This window comes from Galeopterus variegatus, unplaced genomic scaffold (assembly GCF_000696425.1).
Source record: "Galeopterus variegatus unplaced genomic scaffold, G_variegatus-3.0.2 Scaffold1325, whole genome shotgun sequence".
Classification (NCBI taxonomy): domain Eukaryota; kingdom Metazoa; phylum Chordata; class Mammalia; order Dermoptera; family Cynocephalidae; genus Galeopterus; species Galeopterus variegatus.
In genome coordinates, this window is record NW_007727436.1 from 156,649 (window position 1) to 179,371 (window position 22,723).

Sequence of the window (22,723 nt, forward strand, 5' to 3'; positions counted from 1 at the left end):
CAATGACTGTGTTTGGTAATTGCATTATAGATAACTACCTTTTTCTTTTCTTTTTTTTTTTTTTTTTTCTTTTTTTTTTTTTTTTTTCCTTTTTTTTTTTTTTCGTGACTGGCAACGGATCGCAACCCTCAGTGTCGCGCCCGTACCGGACCGGGACCGGCAACGGGATCGCAACCCTCGGTGTTGCTCCCGCATCTCGCTCAGCCAGTGAGCGGCCGGTCTGTATGTGGGATCCGAACCCTCAGCGGGAGCGCTGCCGCGCTTCCTAAGCGGCGCACTGTAGCAGTGCGCCACCGGGCTGGCCCCACACTTGTTCTTAGTGTGCATGGTTGCTTTTCCTTCAGCAACCATGGTGTTTCTGGTCTACCAAAGTAGTTACTGGCACTACATTTTACACAGTACTAATCTTGTTTTCCCTATATTGTGATTCTCCTCAAGAACAGCCAGTGACCATGTCTCATATTTCTTTTGTATCATCCCGAGTGCTATGGACAACAGATACTCTTAACCCCAGTAATTTATGAATTTACAAGTATTCTGCAAAAACGAAAAAGGGGTGAAACACTACTTTAACCAGCTAGCATACTTTGTCTAGACAAAACAAGCAGAACTATTCTCAACATGTAGGATAGGAAAGCCTCTCATGTCTATAGCCTAAAACATTAAAAAATACTACCTCATATATAGATTAAATAAGAAACGTTAAGTAGATACAGAATGGAAAAAGATATTTTGGCAGGGTTGGGGCAGGAGGGAGGAGGAGGCTGGTGACTGTGGTAAAGAGTCAAGAATCACAGGAAGAGTGTTATTATGCTTTTAATGATTTTTTTTTGCGGGGGTGGCTGGCCAGTGACAGGGATCAAACCCCGGACCTTGGTGTAATCAACACCATGCTCTATCCAAATAAGCTAACTGGCCAGCCCTTAATGAATATCTTTAAGGAGAGTTAGAGGAATAGCAAATGAAATGAAGGAATCATTCACTGCCTGAGTAATCCCTCTCTAAAACAGATATATCTAAGAAATAAGGAGCAAAAAAACAAGGAAGAGTATGTGTTACTTTGATACAGCAAGTCACTTGACAGTTTTAATTTTACCCATTTAAATAAAAAGCCAATGCCTTCTGATTAATAATATATCAATATATTATCAGCCATTTAATTATTGATAATGTTTAATATAACACAGACTACTGCACTCAAATCCAGCATAGATCTAAAATAATTTATTCATTTATATTGTATTTTTGGTCTGTTTAGTTTTAAAATGTTTCTCCTTTAAACAACATATACTTTTGCTGTATAGCCTATGTATTTCCAAGAGAATATTTATCAGTCTGTTTATTTTCTTTTTTATTTTATCATTACACAATGTCAACATTTTTTGTGCTAAAATAATTTTTAAAAATTTTTGTTTCAGACCATGTGAGAAGACCAAAGGGAGGGAAAAAAAAACCCAAAAAAACCCCCAACAGAACATAAAGTTTTGATGGGAAAAAAAGAAGAGAAAAGCAAGAGCACTCAACTTTGGCTCCCTTCAAATGTGGAATATCTAAAGAGAAGACTGGATAATGGTGGGGGTCATATAATCCCCCCATGGAAATGTCACAGACCCATGTGAAGATTAAAGAAGTTTTAAGGAACCTCAAATGTTGCCATAGATTTGGGGTAATAATAGGAAATGTATAAGGAACAAGAGAAGCCTCTTGCTTTGGAGAGTTGCCATAGTCCAACCAGTGGCACCACAGCACCTTTTGGGCAAATGATATTGCAAAATGAACAATCAGTTTGAAAGCTCAAGTTGATGTAGTTTTTAAGCCCCATAGCAGATTAGACCAGGACTGTTTCATGTTTATCTTCAATGGAACAGTACAATAGTATAACAATTTTACCTTTGGATTCTTGCCCTCTTTGGCTAATAATGCCCGAAGTCTTTCTTGTGAAGGGGGTGCGATGAAGATAATATATGGTTTCAAATCTGAATTCCGGAGGGTCTTCAACGACTGTAAAGATATTTGGATTTTTTAAAATAATTTCCATCATTTTACTACTTCCCAATAATATACTTAGAATATATAATAATATCTTTCAAACACTGTCTATGAGTATTTCCAAGCATCATCATAACAAACAATTCACAATATTTTAAGATCATAAAAATAATTTACATCATTTTACTACTTCCCAATAATATACTTAGAATATATAATAATATCTTTCAAATACTGTCTATGAGTATTTCCAAGCATCATCATAACAAACAATTCACAATATTTTAAGATCATATCGTTCAATGTAAGAATATATTGAATAAGAATATAATGTTAGTTTGTTCTTTTATGTAATGAAATATAAGTGAATGACACTGAAGGAGGACAACTATGTGATGTTAAAATACCCTGCTAATAAGGACACATACATATTATAATAACCATATTAAATTAAAATTGTGACAGTTGCCTTACTATGTACCAGGCACTAAATAAAAGCAAAATCAGAGAGTAACAACTTCACATATACATGCAAAAGAAAATTCTGGAAAAGCAGAATTGGGAGATTATGGTTTTCATTTTGTCTTTACCACTGCATAACTGTGTGTCCTTAAGTTGAAGTACTCTACCAAAATGGAGATTATAGGGACATGCACTTTTCCATCTAAAAACATTAAGATAATTAATTAAAACAATATGCGTAACTACTCGGAGTTCTTTGGTAAAATCTATTAGCCCAAATAATATAAAGAATTCTGAAGGAATTTAGTAAAAACATTTATATTTCTCTTAAATGTTTATAATTGAAAAAGAGCCTACGTGCCTTCATCAACTAAAAAAACAAAGAAAACCTAATTATTATTTTAGTATGGCCATTTTAGAGTCAATTCTCCCTTACATACATATCTGTAATAGCCACACACTATGTTGCCTGAGTTGGCAGTAGCAGGTTCTACATTAAGGAAAGTTTTATGCTGAAGCTTAAAATTTCAGCATACAAGTACACTCTAGAAAAAGTAAAAAATTTTCTACAACAATCTTAAAAACCCCAAATTTCTAAAATTGCTTCATCTTTTTAAACAAAAACTTAAGGGCCGACCCCATGGCTCACTCGGGAGAGAGCGGCACAGGGAGCGCAGCGGTGCTGGTAGCGCTGAGGCCGCGGGTTCGGATCCTATATAGGAATGGCCGGTGCACTCACCGGCTGAGTGTGGTGCGGACGGCACCAAGCCAAGGGTTCCGATCCCCTTACCGGTCACAAAACAAACAAACAAACAAACAAACAAAAACTTAAGAGGCACTGGTTAGTAATTTTAAGTTTTTGCTTAGTCTGCTTAATAATCAAAAGTGATTGAGGCTTCATCATCTACATATAACCAAGCATTCAATGTGATACTTGTTAATATTTGAGTATTGTCTTTTAAAACTGTAAGAATAACCCCTAAATTTCCTAATTTTTCTCAGATCAGAAATCAGAAAAAGGAAATTCTTTTATAGTCTCTAGAATACTTAAAATACTACCAGTACTATAGTTACTGTGTTTTAAGGTTCAGAAAATATATACGTGTGCGTGTATATATATATAGGTATGTATGCATTTTCCCCTCTGAGGAAACTGAAAGATTTAGCAACCTGTCTGATTTCTCATAGCAAATCAGTGGGAAAAACTGTATGAGAACTTAATTAGGTTCTGCTGTTCTTGGACTAAAACACAGTTTCCACCAGATTACTTTGCAAAACACACCCTCTAAGTTCAACACACCAAACCAAAATTCTAGTTTTACCTGTGTCCGAAGACTTAAAAGACATATTTTGCCAGAGTTGATCACTTGCCGTACGGAATCTATGCTGGTTCCATACAAATTTTTCTCAAATTCACCATGTTCAATGAACTTTCCAGCTGCTACGTCTGCTTCGAATGCCTGCCGTGATACAAAGTAGTAATCTCTACCGGCTACTTCATGGTCTCGTCTACTCCGAGTTGTATCTAGGCAAACAAAATCAGATAAAAATAATGGGCATGGGTCAGAGTGAGGATGGGGGATAATTCTGCTAGTCAGAAAGAATTTTTATTATTATTTTTTATTTATTTATTTATTTTTTTAAAAAGATGACCGGTAAGGGGATCTCAACCCTTGGCTTGGTGCTGTCAGCACCACGCTCAGCCAGCGAGCAAACCGGCCATCCCTATATAGGATCCGAATCCGCGGCCCTGGTGCTATCAGCACCGCACTCTACCGAGTGAGCCACGGGCCGGCCCAGAATTTTTATTTTTTAACACAGATTATGAAATACAGTAGTCCCCCTTATTCCTTGTTTTGCTTTCCACAGTTTCAGTTATTTGCAGTCAACTGTGATCCAAAGATATTAAATGAAAAATTCCAGAAATAAAAAATTCATAAGTTTTAAATTGCATGCTGTTCTTAGTGTGATGAAATCTCATGCCACCCAGCTCTGAACTGCCCAGGATGTGAATCATCCCTTTGTCCAGCGTCTCCATCCTGTATACAATGCTGGCCCTTCAGTCCCTTAATAGCTCTCCTTGTTATCAGATTGACTATTGTGATATCGCAGTGCCAGTGTTCAAGTAACCCTTATTTTACTCAATTGTTCTGTTTTTTTTTTTTAAATTATTGTTGTTAATCTCTTACTGTGCCTAATTTGTAAATTAAACTTTATCATAGGTATATATGGATGGGGAAAAAACATAGTATATGTGGGGTTCAGTACTATCTGCAGTTTTAGGCATCCACTGCAGGTCGTGGAATGTATGCAGATAAGGGGGGACTACTGTAACGAATTGACGAAATTTGAGAGCCTGTGTTTAACACCATTTTTATTTCTAGATTGATTGAGAAATGAACCAAACTGTGTTTGTAGTACCTTAATAATAGTTACATTTAATTGTCCTATCATGTTTTATGCTTATACTTTAAATTACTTTGCTTGCATTTAAAACACTACTACTCATCTTTTCCTAAGTTTATTTCCATAAGATTAGGTACTACATAATCTTAAAACTGAACTTCTGTTTTCTAAGATTAGGCCTAAGTTTCTATCTTCAGCATCAGTTTAAAGAACCAGAAGCTGATTCCCCATTGAACAGGAAATTACAAGGGGCCCAAACCAAAATTCATCTAGAAAATAATTCATACCATACTCTCAGGAAAAATTTAAATTTCTCAAGAACGACTACCTTTAATAACAAATCGTTAAAAGATTTGCTGAAACAAAACTCCTCTTTCATTCAGAACATCGTTTTAATGAAATGGATGAAAAATTTCCCTACAATTGAAAAGCATGGGAAAATGGGTTTGTATCCAAACTTACGAGGAACTGCAGATGCAAAGCGGTCCTTCTCTTTGTTCATGAGCTTCTGACGCAGTTCATTTTGGCCACAGTTCTGTGGACCAATCAAGATGATAGGTCTTTTTCTATTTGCTGGCTGATGATAAAGTGACATTTCCTCATAAGTTAGGATTTCCTCATTGTCATAATCTTTGGAAAAGAAAAAGTTAAGCCAAAATTACTGCCATGTAATAAAGACCTAAATACTCATAGATCTTCCCAAAACATTAAAAAAGCATAATTATTACTATTAAAGAGCTCGACTTTTTAGATCACGATAGTAATAAATGAGTAATATTAATTATATCATAAGCATTTTCCCATGTCATTATGTTCTATGAAATGAACACTCTGAAAATGAATCAGACAATATATTAATTCTTCTAAAAATTTTTGCTTGTTTCATACTATGTTTGAAGGTCTCATACAAAATAATTATACTGATCCTTACATAAAATAGGTGGCTAATAGTCAATTCTTTGACACAAAGTACCAGGATAAACTAATAAGAATAATATCTGTCATTTTAGTAAAATGCAGATACTAATACTCTACTTAAAAGATCTATCCTAAGAATCAGACATAACGAACACGCTGAGCACAATAGCTGAACCAGACAAACATTTACATATAGTGGCTACAACTAGTGTTAGGGAAAGCTGGAATACTTTCCCATAGTTGTATAACTTGAAAATAGGTCATATCTGAGCTATCCACACTTTCTGAATTTCTGTTTACTTTATTCTGGAATACTAACCCAGAATCATGACTCAAGATGAGGTATGAGGTATAAATTATACTGAGAGGGGTAACATTCCTAGAGCCCATAATCTGGATGAAACCAGAGCTGTCAAGTGGTAAGAACAAAGACAGATAACTAGCAGTCTGCTATGTCCTCACTCATATTACTTCACCTGACTGGGCAGGAGCATCAGACGTGCAGTCAGACTCTCTCAGCTTAAGTTCCATGAAGTAAGAGAATCATCTAAGTCTTGCCAGTGCTCAGGACAGAGCATGGCACAGAGAAGGAGCTCAAACTATATTTGTTTAAGTTCTAGCTCATATATTTATTAACTGTAAGAATTTAAGCAGATCACTTTAATATCTGAACTTGAATCTGTAACCTCAAGGAATTTACAGTGAGGACTAAAGCATATAATGACTGCCCTGGATCAGAGCAGTTTCTATACATGGTGGTTATTTATTAAAAATACTAATGATGATGACACTATTATGAATAGCAAATATATGACGATACTTCAAAAGGCTCATGGAAAAATAGAATTAAAAGATAATATGAATCCTGGGCCGAGCCAGTGGCGCACTCGTGAGAGTGCAGCGGTGTGCGGGTTCGGATCCTATATAGAGATGGCCAGTGCATTCACTGGCTGAGCACGGTGCAGCCGGTCACAAAAAGGACAAAAAAAAAAAAAAAGATAATATGAATCCTTCCATGAACCTTTGGAAGATCCTTCATAATTCCTTCCCTTCTCAAAATGCTTTTCTCTGAAAAATCTGATTTCCTTCTAATATGTACAATAGACTGTGGTAGCATTTTATTTATTTATGTATTTATTTTTTTTGTGGCTCGCCAGTATGTGGTAGCATTTTTTGTTTTTTTTTCTTTTTTAAAAAGATGACCGGTAAGGGGATCTTACCCCTTGACTTGGTGTTGTCAGGAACGCACTCTCCCGAGTGAGCTAACCGGCCATCCCTATATGGGATCTGAACCTGTGGCCTTGGTGTTATCAGCATCACACTCTCCCAAGTGAGCCACGGGCTAGTCCCATGTGGTAGCATTTTGATTTACAGACTTAGTTTATATATCTGTAGGCTTCAGGTTTGCCAAGTTTTCTATAGTATGGTGTCTCTTAGACCTGAACCAATTAGTTTTAGTCTGCTTCCAAAAATGAAACATATTAATCACAATTATAGCAGATACAATTAAAAACTCAAATATTCTTAGTTACATAATCTGTCAATTAGCATTTAAAGGATGTTTATTTTAGAAAAAAAAGTGCTATTAAAGTTGATCAAAAGAAAAATAAATAAATAAATGAAAGCTGATCAAGTCTAAGATTTAGCTTTGTATGGAATATTTCAATAATCTATAACATTTTATATTCATTAGTTTAATTTATGCTGCCCCAAAATATTTTGAGTTCTTGAGAGATAAGCCTTATAAATTGTATGAGAAGTTAAGGAGTGCCTTTGCTTTATTATTTGGCATGTTTCTAACATGAATCAAAGTAGAAGTAGCAAATTCAAATGCCCATAAGGGCCAATCAGGAAGGTAATACAATCAGTAAATCAGGTTGGGTTTATAAAAAATTGGGAGTGGTGGAGACTGTTGAACTGGACAGCAGGTGCCCAATAAAAGGGCAACAGACATCACTCAGGTCCAAAAGACTGTTGTCACTTAGGAATACAAGCCCAGTGTGAACAGAGCTCTTGATTTTAAGAGAAGCTACAACAAAACATTTAAATTTAGCAATCAATCCAAATAAAACAAAAAACAGTCCTGTGTGCCTGACTCAGGCAGCAGGTAGTAAGCTGTCTGTGGAATGAGTTGCCTCTGTGACATGAGCTACTGTACATGAAATATTTGTTTTTTCACTTCAAACATATCTGTTTTGTAAGAATTTGTTGGAAACAAGTATTAATTTTGCAGAGAGTTTAAACAGAAAAAAATTAGAGACAACCAATTTAACACTATATATGCTAAATAATACTTTAATTTTTATGCCAATTTCTCCCAGAATTCAAAACATTGCATTACTCATTGGATTCTGAAAGGAAATAATCTCCACTAAATGACTTTCTCAAGCACATATGTTACATGAAGGGCAAAACCAGACTAGAAATAAAACTCCCTGAAAATCAGTTTATTTCAAGTGTCAGATTTAGACCCTTACAGATATAAATACAACTATACCTGAAAGTAGAACTTACCATCATTTTTATTGGCATTATATAAAACCTTTTTCCTCTTCTTTTTATTCTTCTTTGCACACCATAGTTTTCCTGTTGAGCAATCATAAATATAACTATAAATGTGGTATTTATTTCCTTGAACAAAGCCACATAGTTCAAATTGAAGAAATCAAACTGTTGGGTTTTTTTGTTTTGTTTTGTTTTGTTTTGATGCCTGGCCGGTACAGGGATCAACCCTTGATCTTGGTGTTCAAATCATTTTTAATTTAAATTTATAAACACTTATTATACTGTTTATAGAAGAACTATTTTTCAGGAGAATACTTATAATTTTCCATTAGTTGAAATTATAAAAAGATAATCTTTAATACTTAAATCTTGTCCTTTCTTTACAGTCCTAAGATAATCAGTTCTGCCTCTAACATCACTTTTTCCACGAATACCTATTTCTTGACAGTTCTAACTGATATGCAAATTTAAACATGGTTCCAGATGAAGACCCAAGAAATCTCTTATTAATGCCAAATGTAAGTGTCTAACCTGATTTTTCTGGCTCCTTATCTTCTTCTATGGTTTGTTTCATGGCTTCTCTTTGCTGCTGAAAGCTTTTCCCTTAATTGCAGAAAGAAAAAGAAAGGTAAAATATTAAGATAAAAGGATAAAAGTATTTTTTTAAATCAAGAGGAAAACACTAGAAGTATCTCTTCATTTCTATTCCCTTCCAAATTCTTCTGCCATCACGAGTAATGTCAGCAATGATGTATAAACCTCCAAATGTTTTTAAGTATTAAGTTTCAACCCTCCTCAATCAATCCTGTTATCTAATACTGAAATATATATAACCTATTAGAAAAGACAAATAACAAACCAATATTAGAAAATTTAATAGTTCTACTTTCAAAAAGCATTCATTGAGCACTTACTATCTGGAAAGCACTGTGCTGTATCTTAAAGTGAATCTGGTCATTTAGAATTAAATCGAGCATATCAATTCTAGGAGTTAACTTTCCAAAATAAAATGTAGGCATTCATCACTTTGATTCCAAGACATGATTCAACACATTCCCTTGCATTTATTATTCTTAACCCTCTTTTTGTTTGCATGTATGTATGAGGGTACTTCAAAAAGTTCATGAAAAAGTAGAACGAAAAGATAATACAAATCTTTCTATGAACTTTTTGAAGTATGCTAGTATGTGTTAATGATTTTTTATTTCCACCTTTAAGTTACCAATGATACAAATAAATAAAAAACATGTTTTTCTTCAAAGGATTAAGATTTTAATATAAAAGACTTTCAAGGTTTCTGACCTTCATCTTCTTTTCAGACCTCTACCTTAGAATCAAATGTATTTTCTTCTGAAGGATAAAAATGGTTTTATTTAGAAAATTCTGGATATTAAAATTCTACTTTTATAATTAATTTTTGTATCTAATTGTTTCAGTTTCAAGCCAGGGATTCTTAAAAATGAATAAGCTAATTCTATAAATGTTGAGATAATTTGTAGAATTTAGTGCATTTCATAAGAGCACAAGCAAAAACAGTGAGTTTGATATACTTAATAAGCATTAAAGGAAACTTGGTTATCTCCAAGAGCTATACAGATTACAGTCCTCATAAAACAAGTAACTATGACTAGAGGGAAAATTTTAAGAACACTAATCTCTCTCTTTTTTTTTTTGTTAAATGATGTTGTTAGCACCACGCTCTCCCAAGTGAGCTAAGCGGCCATCCCTATATAGGGATCCGAACCCATAGTTATCAGTACCACACTCTCCCAAGTGAGCCATGGGCCGGCCCAGAACATTACATCTTTAAAATAAGTATTTAACAGACTTTAAAAAATTAAGAACAAAATTATTTTAATCATTTACATATTAAAATATTTTAAAGCATTACAGTGATGTACAGTTGACCCTCAATATCCGTGGGTTCCATAACTGTGGATTCAATCAACCATGGATCAAAAATATTAAAAACAATTTGGACTGAACATGTACAGACATTTTTCTTCTTTTTATTATTCCCTTATCAATACAGTATTTCAAATATTTACATAGCATTTACACTGTATTAGGTACTACAAGTAATCTAGAGATGATTTAAAGTATATAGGGTATGGCTGGCCAGTTAGCTCAGTTGTTTAGAGCCTGGTGCTGATAACACCAAGGTCCAGGGCTTAATCCCTGTACCAGCCAGCTGCCAAAAATAAATAAGTAAATAAAGTACACAGGAGGCTATGCATAGGTTATATGCAAATACTAAGTACACTCTTTTATATCAGGGACTTAAGCATCCACAGATTTTAGTATCCGTGGGAGGTCCTGGAACCAATCCCCTATGGATACAGAGGGACAACTATAATCCTGTGCCACATTTTTATAGTACGAACATAGGTAAGCTATTCAAGGCAGACATTAATGGGAGATGGATATGAGGAACTCTTAAAATTCCTTCTAATTCTAACAGAAAACCACTGTCAAACTCAAATTAAAAGACTTAGAAATATTATCGAAATCTATGTACTTTCAGAAACTCAATCAACACTAATTCTAAATATTTATGGGTTAAGGCTGGCATGGTGAAAAGATATCAAATTGATATTTGGCACAAGCACTAGGTAAAACCATCATGGGCTCTCAACACTACGGGATACTACAGGAACATCCTGTAACTGTTACTGTGAAAAATCAAGCTTTGTAGCATTATCCTCTAAAGTTAACTTAAGAAGCCCATTCCTCCTTTCTTGAAATATGATGAAGTATAGACAAAATTTGTTTCCAGGTTTTGGGTTTTAAAGTGAAAGATTTGGGGCTTTCTGTGACCTTATATACATAAAGAACAAACGTAAATATTATGTTGAGATTTTTGGTTACCCAGAAAAATCTCCGTGGTTTAGTTCCAGAGATAGAAGCGAGCCCTTATAAATTGTTCCAAAGTCTCTGGACTTCTTCAGTTCCTATTACATATCTACTAGCTAATATCTCTTAGTATACAGTTTCTACACCCTCCTTTCTCCCAAACCATTATCTGCAGTCAAATCCAATGTACACCAAATTCTACATCCAAATCTGTTATGATTAAGAACTTAAGGTGTGAGTAGGAGGGATGATCCCTAAAAAAATGTAGGTAAAAGACAAGGCTAGAAAAAGTTTACAGAAGAGCCTTAGAAGGTCTAATTCAGAAGAACCAGTTCTGGCAGAACTATTTTTTTTTTTTTTAAATCGTCTTTTACTTATTGCCTGGATTTAAAATAAATGAGATGCAGCCTCTGATCTCAAGAACTTTTACAAACTGAGAATATAAGGTAGAAAGTGTTGTAACAGAGAGACACAGAGACAATATTATGAGAGTATTATAAAGTAGGAGATGCAGAAATGAAAAAAAATACATATAGGTATTCATAGATATGCTTTCAAGTCAAGTACAGGAGCAAAGTTTATCTCAGTACTAAGCAAACTGTGTTATACAGTGTAGATACAAGGGGTCTTCAAAAAGTTCATGGAAAGTTTCGTATTATCTTTTAATTCAACTTTCTGTGAACTTTTTAAAGTACCCTATATAACAATATTTACTGAAAAAATAAATGAATTATTATTATCCCGTTAACTCTAGTCCCACTTCATCATCCTGTATGCATTCCTTTGCCTTCTCTAATAGCTTATGATAGGTTCTGTTCCCTTACTCCATTCTACCCCCATCCTGGGAACTGTAGGAACAATTTGTGGGGAAAATTCTATCTGTATACTTTTTCCAATTTATATCATCTTAACACTTTCTGAGAAACATGTTCTCTTAACAAACTTAATGTCCAATATGAGCTAAAGTTTTAGTTAGTCTAAGTTAGGGATAGTTTTCTTCAATAAAAAATTTGAGGCACCTTATTTCCACCCTAAGATCACCTTAGGTAAGATAAATTCAGTGTGTTACTTTCTGTGTTCCTTATAAAGTGATGCATCTTAACAAATTTCTTCTTAGAAATCAAGTTTGATGCCCCAATAGATGACAATCTCCTATTATAGTATAAGGGTTCAATACAAATGTTATTGCCTTGATAATAGTGTAGTCTTAATATGCCAGTAAGGAATGTAGCACAACATGGAACTGGTTGATGATGTCATAAACTTAATTCCATTCTAAAGCCCCCCAAATTGGCCATATTTCTGTTCAAGACACTTAGGTACAATATAAAAACCCAAATACATAAAAACGAACTGCCAAACTTTTTAAAAAGAATGAAAAGTGAGTTTTTCTTTGTGAAGGCTTGTATTTTAAATGTTCTTTAAAAAGTATGTACTTTCTACTATTTTGTCTCTTACCTGGAACAAGCCCAGCTAGAGGTTGATTATCTTCGTCCCCTTCCCTGTAGGCCTGCCACCAGTTTGGATCTTCTTGACTGATCACATGAAGTATATCCCCTTTTTGAAAAGACAGACCTAACTCTCGACATGGAACATAAGGATCATCTGAGGGATCATAGTCAAAATGAGCTTTTACGTGGATCTAAAAGATAATAAGTGTAAAAATAAAAATAACAGTAATAAAATGGTAACAAGATATTTAGCATAAACACAATTTAAATGTTATAATTTTTCATTAGTGCAAAGAAATTATGAGTTGAAAGAAGAGTGTTTAGTTAAATAACAGTATTTGGGGCCAGTATTTTCTCAGGCTCAGTGGCTGTCTTCTCTCTGTTGACTGCAAACATATACAAGAATGTACAAACCACTTCACTGTTAGCAGCTACCAAGCTGAGGAGCAAAGGTGCCTCAAAGGCTTGAGAGAAGCAGAAGAAATGTTTTAGAAACCTCTTGAACTATGAAAACAATGACTCTACAATCAAGTATGCAATTTCTAAACCACCACTACCAGAAAAGGTAGACTTTAAACCTCATCACATCTCATCATCTAAGCAGGTGAGTGACAGTTTCCCTGGGGCTATCACCACCTCTTGACCCCACTATCAGTGCAACTATGCCTTAATCTCTCTTGGTGTTTCTCCTAAAGGGATATGTTTAGGTTCATGAAACAAGCACACACCAAACTGCTAAAATTATCTAAAGCAAGTTTATAGTCAATTCCTATTTGTATACTATTTAGGTTTTTAAATAATGATACAAGTTATAATTTTTGCTAACAATTGTTTTTGCATATCAGAATAAATCAAAGGATTGTGTTCTGCTATTTAGCATTAAAGGTAGATGAAAACTGACAGGAACTTTACAGAAAGCTAGGTTATTTCGTAAGCCATTTTGTTCAATATGCCTCTGTAAAATATACAAAGTATTCTTACTTCTAAGAAGGTATAAAGGAATTAATAATTCTCTTTAACTTCTCCATGTCTAACTTTTACCTAACCTGGGCAAGTGGCATTTCCAAAGTATGTAAGAAACCTATCATCATCTAATAAAATTTAATACTCATATGAAATGAGCATTTCTGTCATACGTAGGTTAAATTGCAAAAACTGGCTCAATAAGCCAAAGAACAGATTAATACCCTAAAAATCCATAATTCTGAGTCCATTTCTACCCAAATGCTATTTGGCTTTCCTTAAATCTTTTATCCTTACCATAACTGAGGTTATACACGTAAAGTTAACACTGGCCTGCCTCAAAAACCATTTGAGAGAAGAGAATACCTTTTTTAATCTCTTGAAACACTGACTAAACTGACTATTCTCAATCAATGATGACAGATTATATGGAATTTGATAAAATACTTCTCTAAGTGATTAAGACATATATATAGATGTCTCTCCATTATATGGTATAATAGCCTAGAATCCTCATGAAAGCAACAGCATCTTTCAGAAATTTAGCTTAAGGTGTCATTAAAGAATATTTTAATTTCAAAAAAATATTTTACTAACTACTGTAAATAGGAAATGAGGAAAGCTAAGTCCCAATATACAAACTGAAACTGAGGTTTAAAAAAAAAAAAAAAAAAAAAAGGGCTGGCCCGGTGGCGCACTACTACAGTGCGCCGCTTGGGAGCACGGCGGTGCTCCCGCCGAGGGTTCGGATCCCACATACAGACCGGTTCCCGCTCACTGGCTGAGCGAGGTGTGGGTGCAACACTGAGGGTTGCGATCCCGTTGCCGGTCCCGGTCCCATACGGGCGCGACACTGAGGGTTGCGATCCGTTGCCGGACACGAAAAAAGACAAAAAGGAAAAAAAAAAAAAAAAGTATCCCAGTGTATTGGTCTGTTTTTGTTGCTTATAACAAAATACCTGAAACTGGGTAATTTATAAAGAAAAATGAAATTTATTGCTTACGTTTCCAAGGCCGGGAAGTCCAAAGTCTATCTGGTGGTGGTGACAGTGACCTAAGGGTCTCATATTGCAAGATGGTGGGAGCAGAGAGAGTGAGAGACAGACTCTCCTCTTCTTTTAAAGCCCTCAGAACCACACCCTTTACCACCATTTTTAATCTATTCACTACTACACGGTCCTACAATCCAATCTCTTTAAGGCTCCACCTTTCAATTACCATAATTAGGATTTCCCACCCTCTTAACAGTCACAGTGGATGCTAAGTTTCTAATACATAAAGCTTGGGGACACAATCTTCAGGGAGTTTTGGGGGGACATAATTCAATCCACTACACCCAGTTAAAAATGTAAATAGCTAAAAGTAGAACTTAAATTTTAGTCTGCTTTTTTGAGGTAACTTTTCATCATGAATCATGAATTTTCATGAACTAAACAAACCTGTGTAACCAGCATCCAAATCAAGAATCAGAATATCACCAGCGCTTCAGAAGCCCCACTTCGTGTCCCTTTTAGTCACTACCTAACCCATCCACTCCAACAGTAAACACCATCCTGATTTGTACAAATGTAGTTTCCCCTGTACCTCACTCAATTTGACAGTGCTCTGATGCATCCTAACTACACAGCCCTAAAGAGCCTTGTTTTTGATGTGAAAACATTAGTTTTGATAAAAATCTTTAAAACTTTGTCAGCCAGCACCAAAAATGAATTTCCAAAAGTTATATGGGATAGCAGAAAATCAAAACACTGTTGGGAGATTGGGTAAAATGATTATACATACACATTTATAATGTTGGCATGAAAAATGTCGCTAATATATAAGATGATCTAGAAATGTTTTCCAGAAAACTGCTTTTATTAATCGACAGTACCATACCTGTCAATTAATGCTTCCAGAATCTGTTTAAATTGTTACTTTTTAGCCAAAAAAATTTGAACATTTAAAAATGGAATTTTAGGTATCACTTGAGGTAGTGGATTTTTCAGAGATCTGTCAAATCAGACTGTTTGTCAGCCTGATCGATGATTTTATCAAATCACTCTCTGAAAGCAATACCTGCCATGTTGTTCTTCAAAGTGTTCTGCTCAGATCACTTGCCTGAGATGTTTATTAAAATGCTGAGTTCTCATGCCACACCTCAGACTTTCAGACTCTGCATTTTAATCAGGTTCCTTGGGTAACTGTTAGGTTCAGAAATCTTAGAGAACCGCTACCCTGAGGGAAATTAAAAAGACCTATGAGGAGGGAATATCTAGGTTTATGACCTTTACCAGAGGCCAACAAAATCACCCAGAGAAGCTTTTCCATCTACTCTTGCCTAGGCAGTTCCTACCCTTTGATTATTCTAATTTGAACAGTTTGGAATAGGGCTCCTTTCTGTGTAGGCTAGAAGAGGAATACAGAGAACATGCTTTGTTTATGTGACAGTTTATCTAGACCTGCCTAAAACTCTAAAATTAAGAGCAAAAGAAAAATCTCTTAACTTTTCTTAAGCAAAATTTATTTCTCATCAGAGAAAATTAACCATTAGAATGAGTTAAAACCTGGGTACTGCCTTAACATATACTATTATGACTTCTATCCATATATTACACTGATGAATTCCTATTAGTTCTAGAAGTCATCTCCACCATTTTTCCTCTGTTAGTGGCTAACTTATTTTGTTTCCCATACAAAGAAAAACAAAGCCCTTTTTAAATGAAGGAGAGAAGCTGAGTCCCACAGGAAAGCTCCAGGGTCTAATAATGCTATAATATCAGTACAGTGTATCTAATCAAAGCAGTATTTGGTTTCTAAATCAAATGAAATCTTCTGTTTCAACTTCAAATTACAGAATTATTTCAACACAATCATCTTCCAGCCCAGCATTTTCTTTTCGCCTTTTTTTTTGGTAACGTATCTATAAGCTATTTACATTTGAAATCCTAATGAATAGGAATAGGGTAAAGGGATTGGCCAGCCTGTGGCTCACTCAGGAGAGTGTGGTGCTGATAACACCAAGGCCATGGGTTCGGATCCTATATAGGGATGGCTGGTTGGCTCACTGGGTGAGTGTGGTGTTGACAACACCAAGTCAAGGGTTAAGATCCCCTCACCGGTCATCTTTAAAAAGAAAAAAAAAAAAGGAATAGGTTAAAGGGATAATGATTCATCAATTTATTTACATCTTTACTAAGGGATTCAATACTCAAAATATTTTTCTTTGTATTATTTATTTCTCTATTTCTTCCTATAGGAGATTTATCTTTAACTTTTACAAACACTTGTGGAAGAGAAAGTAGTGAAAGTGAGTCAAGAAAGTCTTCGTTGCACCAAGCAAATTTTCAAATATCTACCCCTAACCCTGGTATTCCTCCTCCTCTCTCCTATCCTCCAAGAAAGGAGTTTCTTTCCTATTTGTTCTCATCCATTTTTTATAGGAGAGAAGTTTGGGGTATCTATGGGACATCCAATTGATGTTTAGCAGGTAGATAAGTTTTCTAAATTTTTGTATCTTCTGATAAAATATTTATTAATAATTATAAAATTCCAGATCTTCTTCCAAATAAGAAAAAATTAAGATGAAAATTATATAATACATTTCATACCTCTAATAGGAAAGTAAATGTATTTAATAGCAGTTCTCAATTTGTCCTTGTAACCCAGTTATCTTTTTTAGTGCCTGCCACAGAGTAAGTAACCATAAAAGCTAATATTTATTGAACAATCAATAATCTATGAATTTTCTGGTGCACATTCCATCACTAATAAGCAGTGTGATCTCCCTTCATTTCAATTTACTCCTATGTTAGATTAGGACTTTAGACTAGATGAAAAAAGTCTCTTTCAGCTCAAAAAAATCTAATATGTCCTCCTTCCATATTATTTCAATTATAACATAGAATAATCCAAAGTCTCATAGACTAGTCTGGAAAACCAAACATTCTCTTTTTAAGGCTCTGTGAGAGAAAGAAACTGCACAGTTTGAACAATGTATATGTTTTCTAGGACGAATATAATAGTCACCCAGGAAGTGAACTACAAAGGTGCCAAGACACTTGCTCTCTGCTACTGAAAGAAAAGCCACTGGTTGCTACGTCTAACTTAAAAGAAATTTAACAACTTCTCCTGACACAGCTTATTCTTATCATACATGATGTTATAACTGAGTAAGTGATTATACTGGGGTTTCAGATAATGCCTATTTTGTACATACATCTTAAATACACATTTCTTTCTAACATCACAAAACATAGATCAGAAAGATACCATTTGCTGCTCTTGTCAGATGCTGATCTTTACTATAATTATCCTCAATAAATTGGTTTTAATTTCTTTAGATCACTAAACCCGTAGATGATTATTCTGTATATGCCAACCAAAATTATAATTTCCCATAATTTCCTTTGTGGACAGCTTCAATGCAAACTTTAATAATAGTTCATTTTAAGCCAGTTCATTCCTTTGGTCTTCAGATTAAACCAGCCTTTTATTCTTAATCAACAATGAAAGGTGGGAATTAAATAACCATTAAAGGATAATAAGTTATTTTATTCTCATGTTGAAGCAATCTTTGTTTTAAATTAATTATTCTGATATTCTAATTGTGCACACAATGAGAAGTAGCAAATATCAACATAAAACTTAGATTAATTTTATCCATTAAAGAAATGATTTCTGTTATAAAGAATTCCAGACTCTTCATGAATAGCAGAAAAGATATGTTGATAAAACATATCTTAATCTCTGATATTCATTCTCCAAAAACAAAAATCAATTTATTCAGGAGAGATGGGTAACTGTAGATAGTTAAGTAAGGGCATATTCCAACCCTCCTCTGTTGTATCTCCTTAATTTGCAGAGCCACTTTTGAAGTTCAGGGCTTATTCACATGAGGGATATGTACAAAGGCATAGTGCATAGAGAATTAGGCTGTGTGAATTCAGAGACAAACTATTTCCTCATTTCTCTTCCTACAAAGAACTATAAACAGAAAGAAGGTTGCAAATGCAACAACAACTTCAATACGTTCCATAAAGAATAAAGGGAAAACATGGAATGATAGTACAAATATAAAGCATAACTGTGATGATATACTGAGGAAAAAATGGAACTATATTCTTTCTCAAACTGTTACACTTTAATAAAAGTTAATAATAATAACAGATGTAACACATCAGGCTTCCATACTAATCCAGCACTGTAAAGCCTATCATTTTTTAACAGCTTTGAGATATAATTAATACACTATACAATTCATCCACGTAACACAATTGGATGATTTTTAGTATATTCAGAGTTGTACAACTATCATCACAAACAATGTCAGAACATTTATATCACCCCAAAAAGAAACCCAGTACTAATCACTCCCATTCCCTCCTAACTCCCCACTCCTATACCTAAGGAACCACTAATCTACTTTCCATCTCTATGGTTCACCTATTCTGTGCATTTCATATAAATGAACCAAAACATGGCCTTTTGTGACTGACTTCCTTCACTTAACATAATTTTTTCAAGGGTCATCCAAGTTAGAGCATGTATCAGTACTTTAGTCTTTTTTATTACCAAATAAAATCCTACTGTATAGATATACCATATTTTGTTTTCCATTCATCAGCTGGTAGACATTTGAGTTGTTTCTACTTTCTGGCTGTTATGAATAATGCTGCTATGCACATTCATGTACAAGTTCTTGTGTGAATGTATGTTTTCAATTCTCTTGGATATATACCTGAGTGGATTGGTGGGTCACATGGTAATAAAATCTATCTTTTAATAGAGCTAGCTGAGTGAATGTTTAACACAGAGTAATATACAGTGAAATAAGAACTGCACATACTTTGTAAAAGAACCTTTTTCCCTTATACTAAGTATGTTTAAGTTAAATAAACCTGCCTACAACTATAGAAAAAGATAATGCTCAGGGTTAGAAATCATAAAAATTCTAAAACTGAATTTTCTAATTTTTATTTTAAAAAAGTTAATTTTGAAATGGTATTTCATATTTACTTAAATAAAAACTACTGAATTTACCTGTTTTTATTTGAGCACAAGAAATATTTACAGTAACATTTCTGATACACAGAAGTAAAGAGTAGCTATGAAACAATAAATAATGAGCATTAAAAAAATCACTTACTACTGTTTCCTTGGTAGGAGGAGGCTTGATGTGTTGACTGGGAATCAGAACAAATGTCAAAGTACCATGCATATCAGACTGTAATAGAAAGATTAGGTTATTTTTAAAATCTGTATTTATGAAAATAATTCCATGATCCTATGGTCAAAACTCCCAAAACTGGACTATTTCAGAACCCCTCATAGACTTTTAAAATATCAGTAAAGAAGCTGGCCAGTTAGCTCAGTTGGTTAGAATGTGGTGCTGATGACACCAAAGTCCAGGGTTTGATTCCTGTAATGGCCAGTCATAAAAAAAAAAAAAAAAAAAAAAAAAAAAAAAAATCAATAAAGATAAATCCCATTTCATCAGGAAGCACAAATTACAATTTTCATGGACTTCACTATATTAGAGCTATCCTAGAATATGGCATTCTACAACTCTGGCCCACTGGGGAAGCCACTTAGCCCATAAGTCTTAATTTTTTTTCTTCCATTCACTGTAAGTTTAGGAAGTTTCCACTGTGAAGGGTTGGAAGAATCCATCATGAAAAGTTAAAAGATACCAGAGTGCTATTAACAATTATGGTCATCTACTCAGACATATCAATTTTAACAGAGTAGAACTTGAAAAACTAATTATGACTAGGACTAGAAAAACAATGCATATATGCAAATATTCTCAATTCCCAGATACCCTGTCTCTGTCATCCATTCTATTTTTTTTAACTGCATAGTGTCTACTAGTTTCACCAATAATTCCCAGTACACCAATGACTTTGTTCAGTTATCTCCTGCCTAGACAGTAATCATCACAACTTCCGGTACTGATACAGCAGGGAGCAGTGCTCAACCTAAAGATAGCAATCAATAAAAGAAGAGCTAAAAATGATCACCAGTGGAACTTAGCTCTACCAAAGAAATGAATGGGGTTGGGTGAAAATAAGGATGTGAGGATGATTTCTAGATTTTACACCAAACATTAGCAGATAGGAGCAATTCCACTGTAACAACTGATACTAACTAAATCTGGTCTGTGGGTGTGTACAAAGTGATCATAATTTGTCCTCAAAATGTGACTATAAATGACTTCCTGATTATACTAGCACTGTTCAATAGAACTTTCTGCAATGATGGAAATATGTTATATCTATATCTTAATATGGTAGCCATTAGCTACATATTGCTCTTCAGCATTCTGAAATGCAGCTTATGTAAATGAGGAACTAAATTTTAGATTTTACTTAAATAGAAATAGTGGCTATCATATTGGACAGTGCAAATCTATAACACTGCTATTTATTATCTAATATGGTTAGGGAAATAACAATGAATTATAGATATTAAGAAAATGAAATGAACATAAAAATCATGAGGACACTGACTTTGCTTTGCTACTATTTCCCCAGTGACTAGCACATAGTAGGCACTTAAGAAATATTTATTGAGGGCCGGCCCAGTGGCGCACTGGATAAGTGCGCCGCTTGGGAAGCGCGGCGGCACTCCCGCCCGAGGGTTTGGATCCCACATATGGACCGGTTCCCGCTCACTGGCTGAGCGAGGCATGGGGGCAACACCGAGGGTTGCAATCCCGTTGGCCGGTCCCCAGTACGGTGCGGGGGCAACACTGAGGGTTGCAATCCGTTGCCGGACACGGAAAAAAGCAGGGTAGCAATAAAGCTCAAAGTAAAAAAACATCAGTGGTACCCACCCCCAAATAAACTGCTACTAACAAATACTGTGCAACAATTACATCATGAGAAATTTAAGCTACAAATGGGTATAGTGCTCTTAAGTTACTTTTTTAATGTTTTAAAATATTTTATTCTAAAGTCTAATAACAAAACAGCTTTTAAAAAGCTACCTATTTTTTTTCTACCTGTGTCAACTTACCAACAAGTCAAAAACTTCATTGACATCTTTTCCCCGAATTTCAATGCCATTAATCTCCAGAACTTCATCTCCTTCATGTAACAGACCACTTTTCTCTGCAGCACCTCCTTTTACTATTCGGCTAATGATGACAGAATCCATTTCATTACGAACTTTAGCACCCTAAGAAAAATCAACATCTAATTTAAAAATTAAAATGCAATTTTTTTGTTAAGCATTTCTTCATTTTTAAATCCTAATATTTTTCTATTTAACAATACTGGCCTTAAGTTACAATGAAAAAGAAAATGTATTTACAAAGCTAGAATAATAATTGCAATTAGATCTGGAAGCTGATCACCTTCCCAACATTTTCTGCTTTAGAAACATTCTATTCGGGGAACACTGAGAGGTTGGTTAATGGATACAAAATCACAGCCAGATAGAAGGAATACATTCTAGTGTTCTATAAGCACCATAGGGTGACTATGATTAAAAATTTATTGTATATTTTCCAACAGCTAGAAGAGAGGATTTTGAATGTTCCCAACACAAAGAAACAATAAATGTTTGAGATGATGGGTATGCTAATTACTCTGATTTGATCATTACACATTGTATACATGTATCAAAATACCGCACTGCACTGCATAAATATGTACAATTATTAGGTGTTAAATAAAAAAAAAAAAGAAACAGTCTACTCATTAGAATTCTTTTTTTTTTTTTTTGGCAGTTGGCCTGTACAGGGATCTAAACCCTTGACCTTGGTGTTACAACACCACACTCTAACCAACTGAGCTAACCAGCCAGCCCTATTCATTAGAATCTGAAATCAAGCAAACTTTTGAAGCATAAAACAGCAGAAAAATGTACTTGCTTAAAAACAATGTGTGTAAATGGCTGTACTACATTTAAGCATAAGTAGTGAACATATCTTTTTTTAATCCAAAATATGATGAAGGGATGAATACTAATCTAGTTGACTATTCAAATGTTAAGTATTACAGCTGCATCCCATTCACATTAAAATGTATTATGCATTAATATTTATTATACAAATTGAAAACACAACTGAAGAATGTATGCTCAAAAAACTGGAAATACAGGGCTGGCCCGGTGGCGCACTGCAACAGTGCGCCGCTTGGGAGCGTGGCGGCGCTCCCGCCGAGGGTTCGGATCCCACATACAGACCGGCC

At 34.6% G+C, this 22,723-nt stretch overlaps 1 protein-coding gene across 2 annotated transcripts in view; it reads right to left on the bottom strand.

The window, feature by feature from the left end:
- Nucleotides 1–22,723, bottom strand: part of MPP5 (membrane protein, palmitoylated 5 (MAGUK p55 subfamily member 5)) — a 58,591-nt gene that overhangs the window by 9,751 nt on the left and 26,117 nt on the right. For both annotated transcript variants that reach the window (XM_008576313.1, XM_008576314.1), the window contains exons 6-13: nucleotides 21,546–21,707; nucleotides 19,675–19,752; nucleotides 12,592–12,775; nucleotides 8,812–8,883; nucleotides 8,290–8,361; nucleotides 5,320–5,487; nucleotides 3,774–3,976; nucleotides 1,891–2,001 (exon numbers count right to left, since the gene is read on the bottom strand). In XM_008576313.1, coding sequence (XP_008574535.1) covers nucleotides 1,891–2,001; nucleotides 3,774–3,976; nucleotides 5,320–5,487; nucleotides 8,290–8,361; nucleotides 8,812–8,883; nucleotides 12,592–12,775; nucleotides 19,675–19,752; nucleotides 21,546–21,707 — 1,050 coding nt within the window. The remainder of the gene's footprint in view (nucleotides 1–1,890; nucleotides 2,002–3,773; nucleotides 3,977–5,319; nucleotides 5,488–8,289; nucleotides 8,362–8,811; nucleotides 8,884–12,591; nucleotides 12,776–19,674; nucleotides 19,753–21,545; nucleotides 21,708–22,723) is intronic.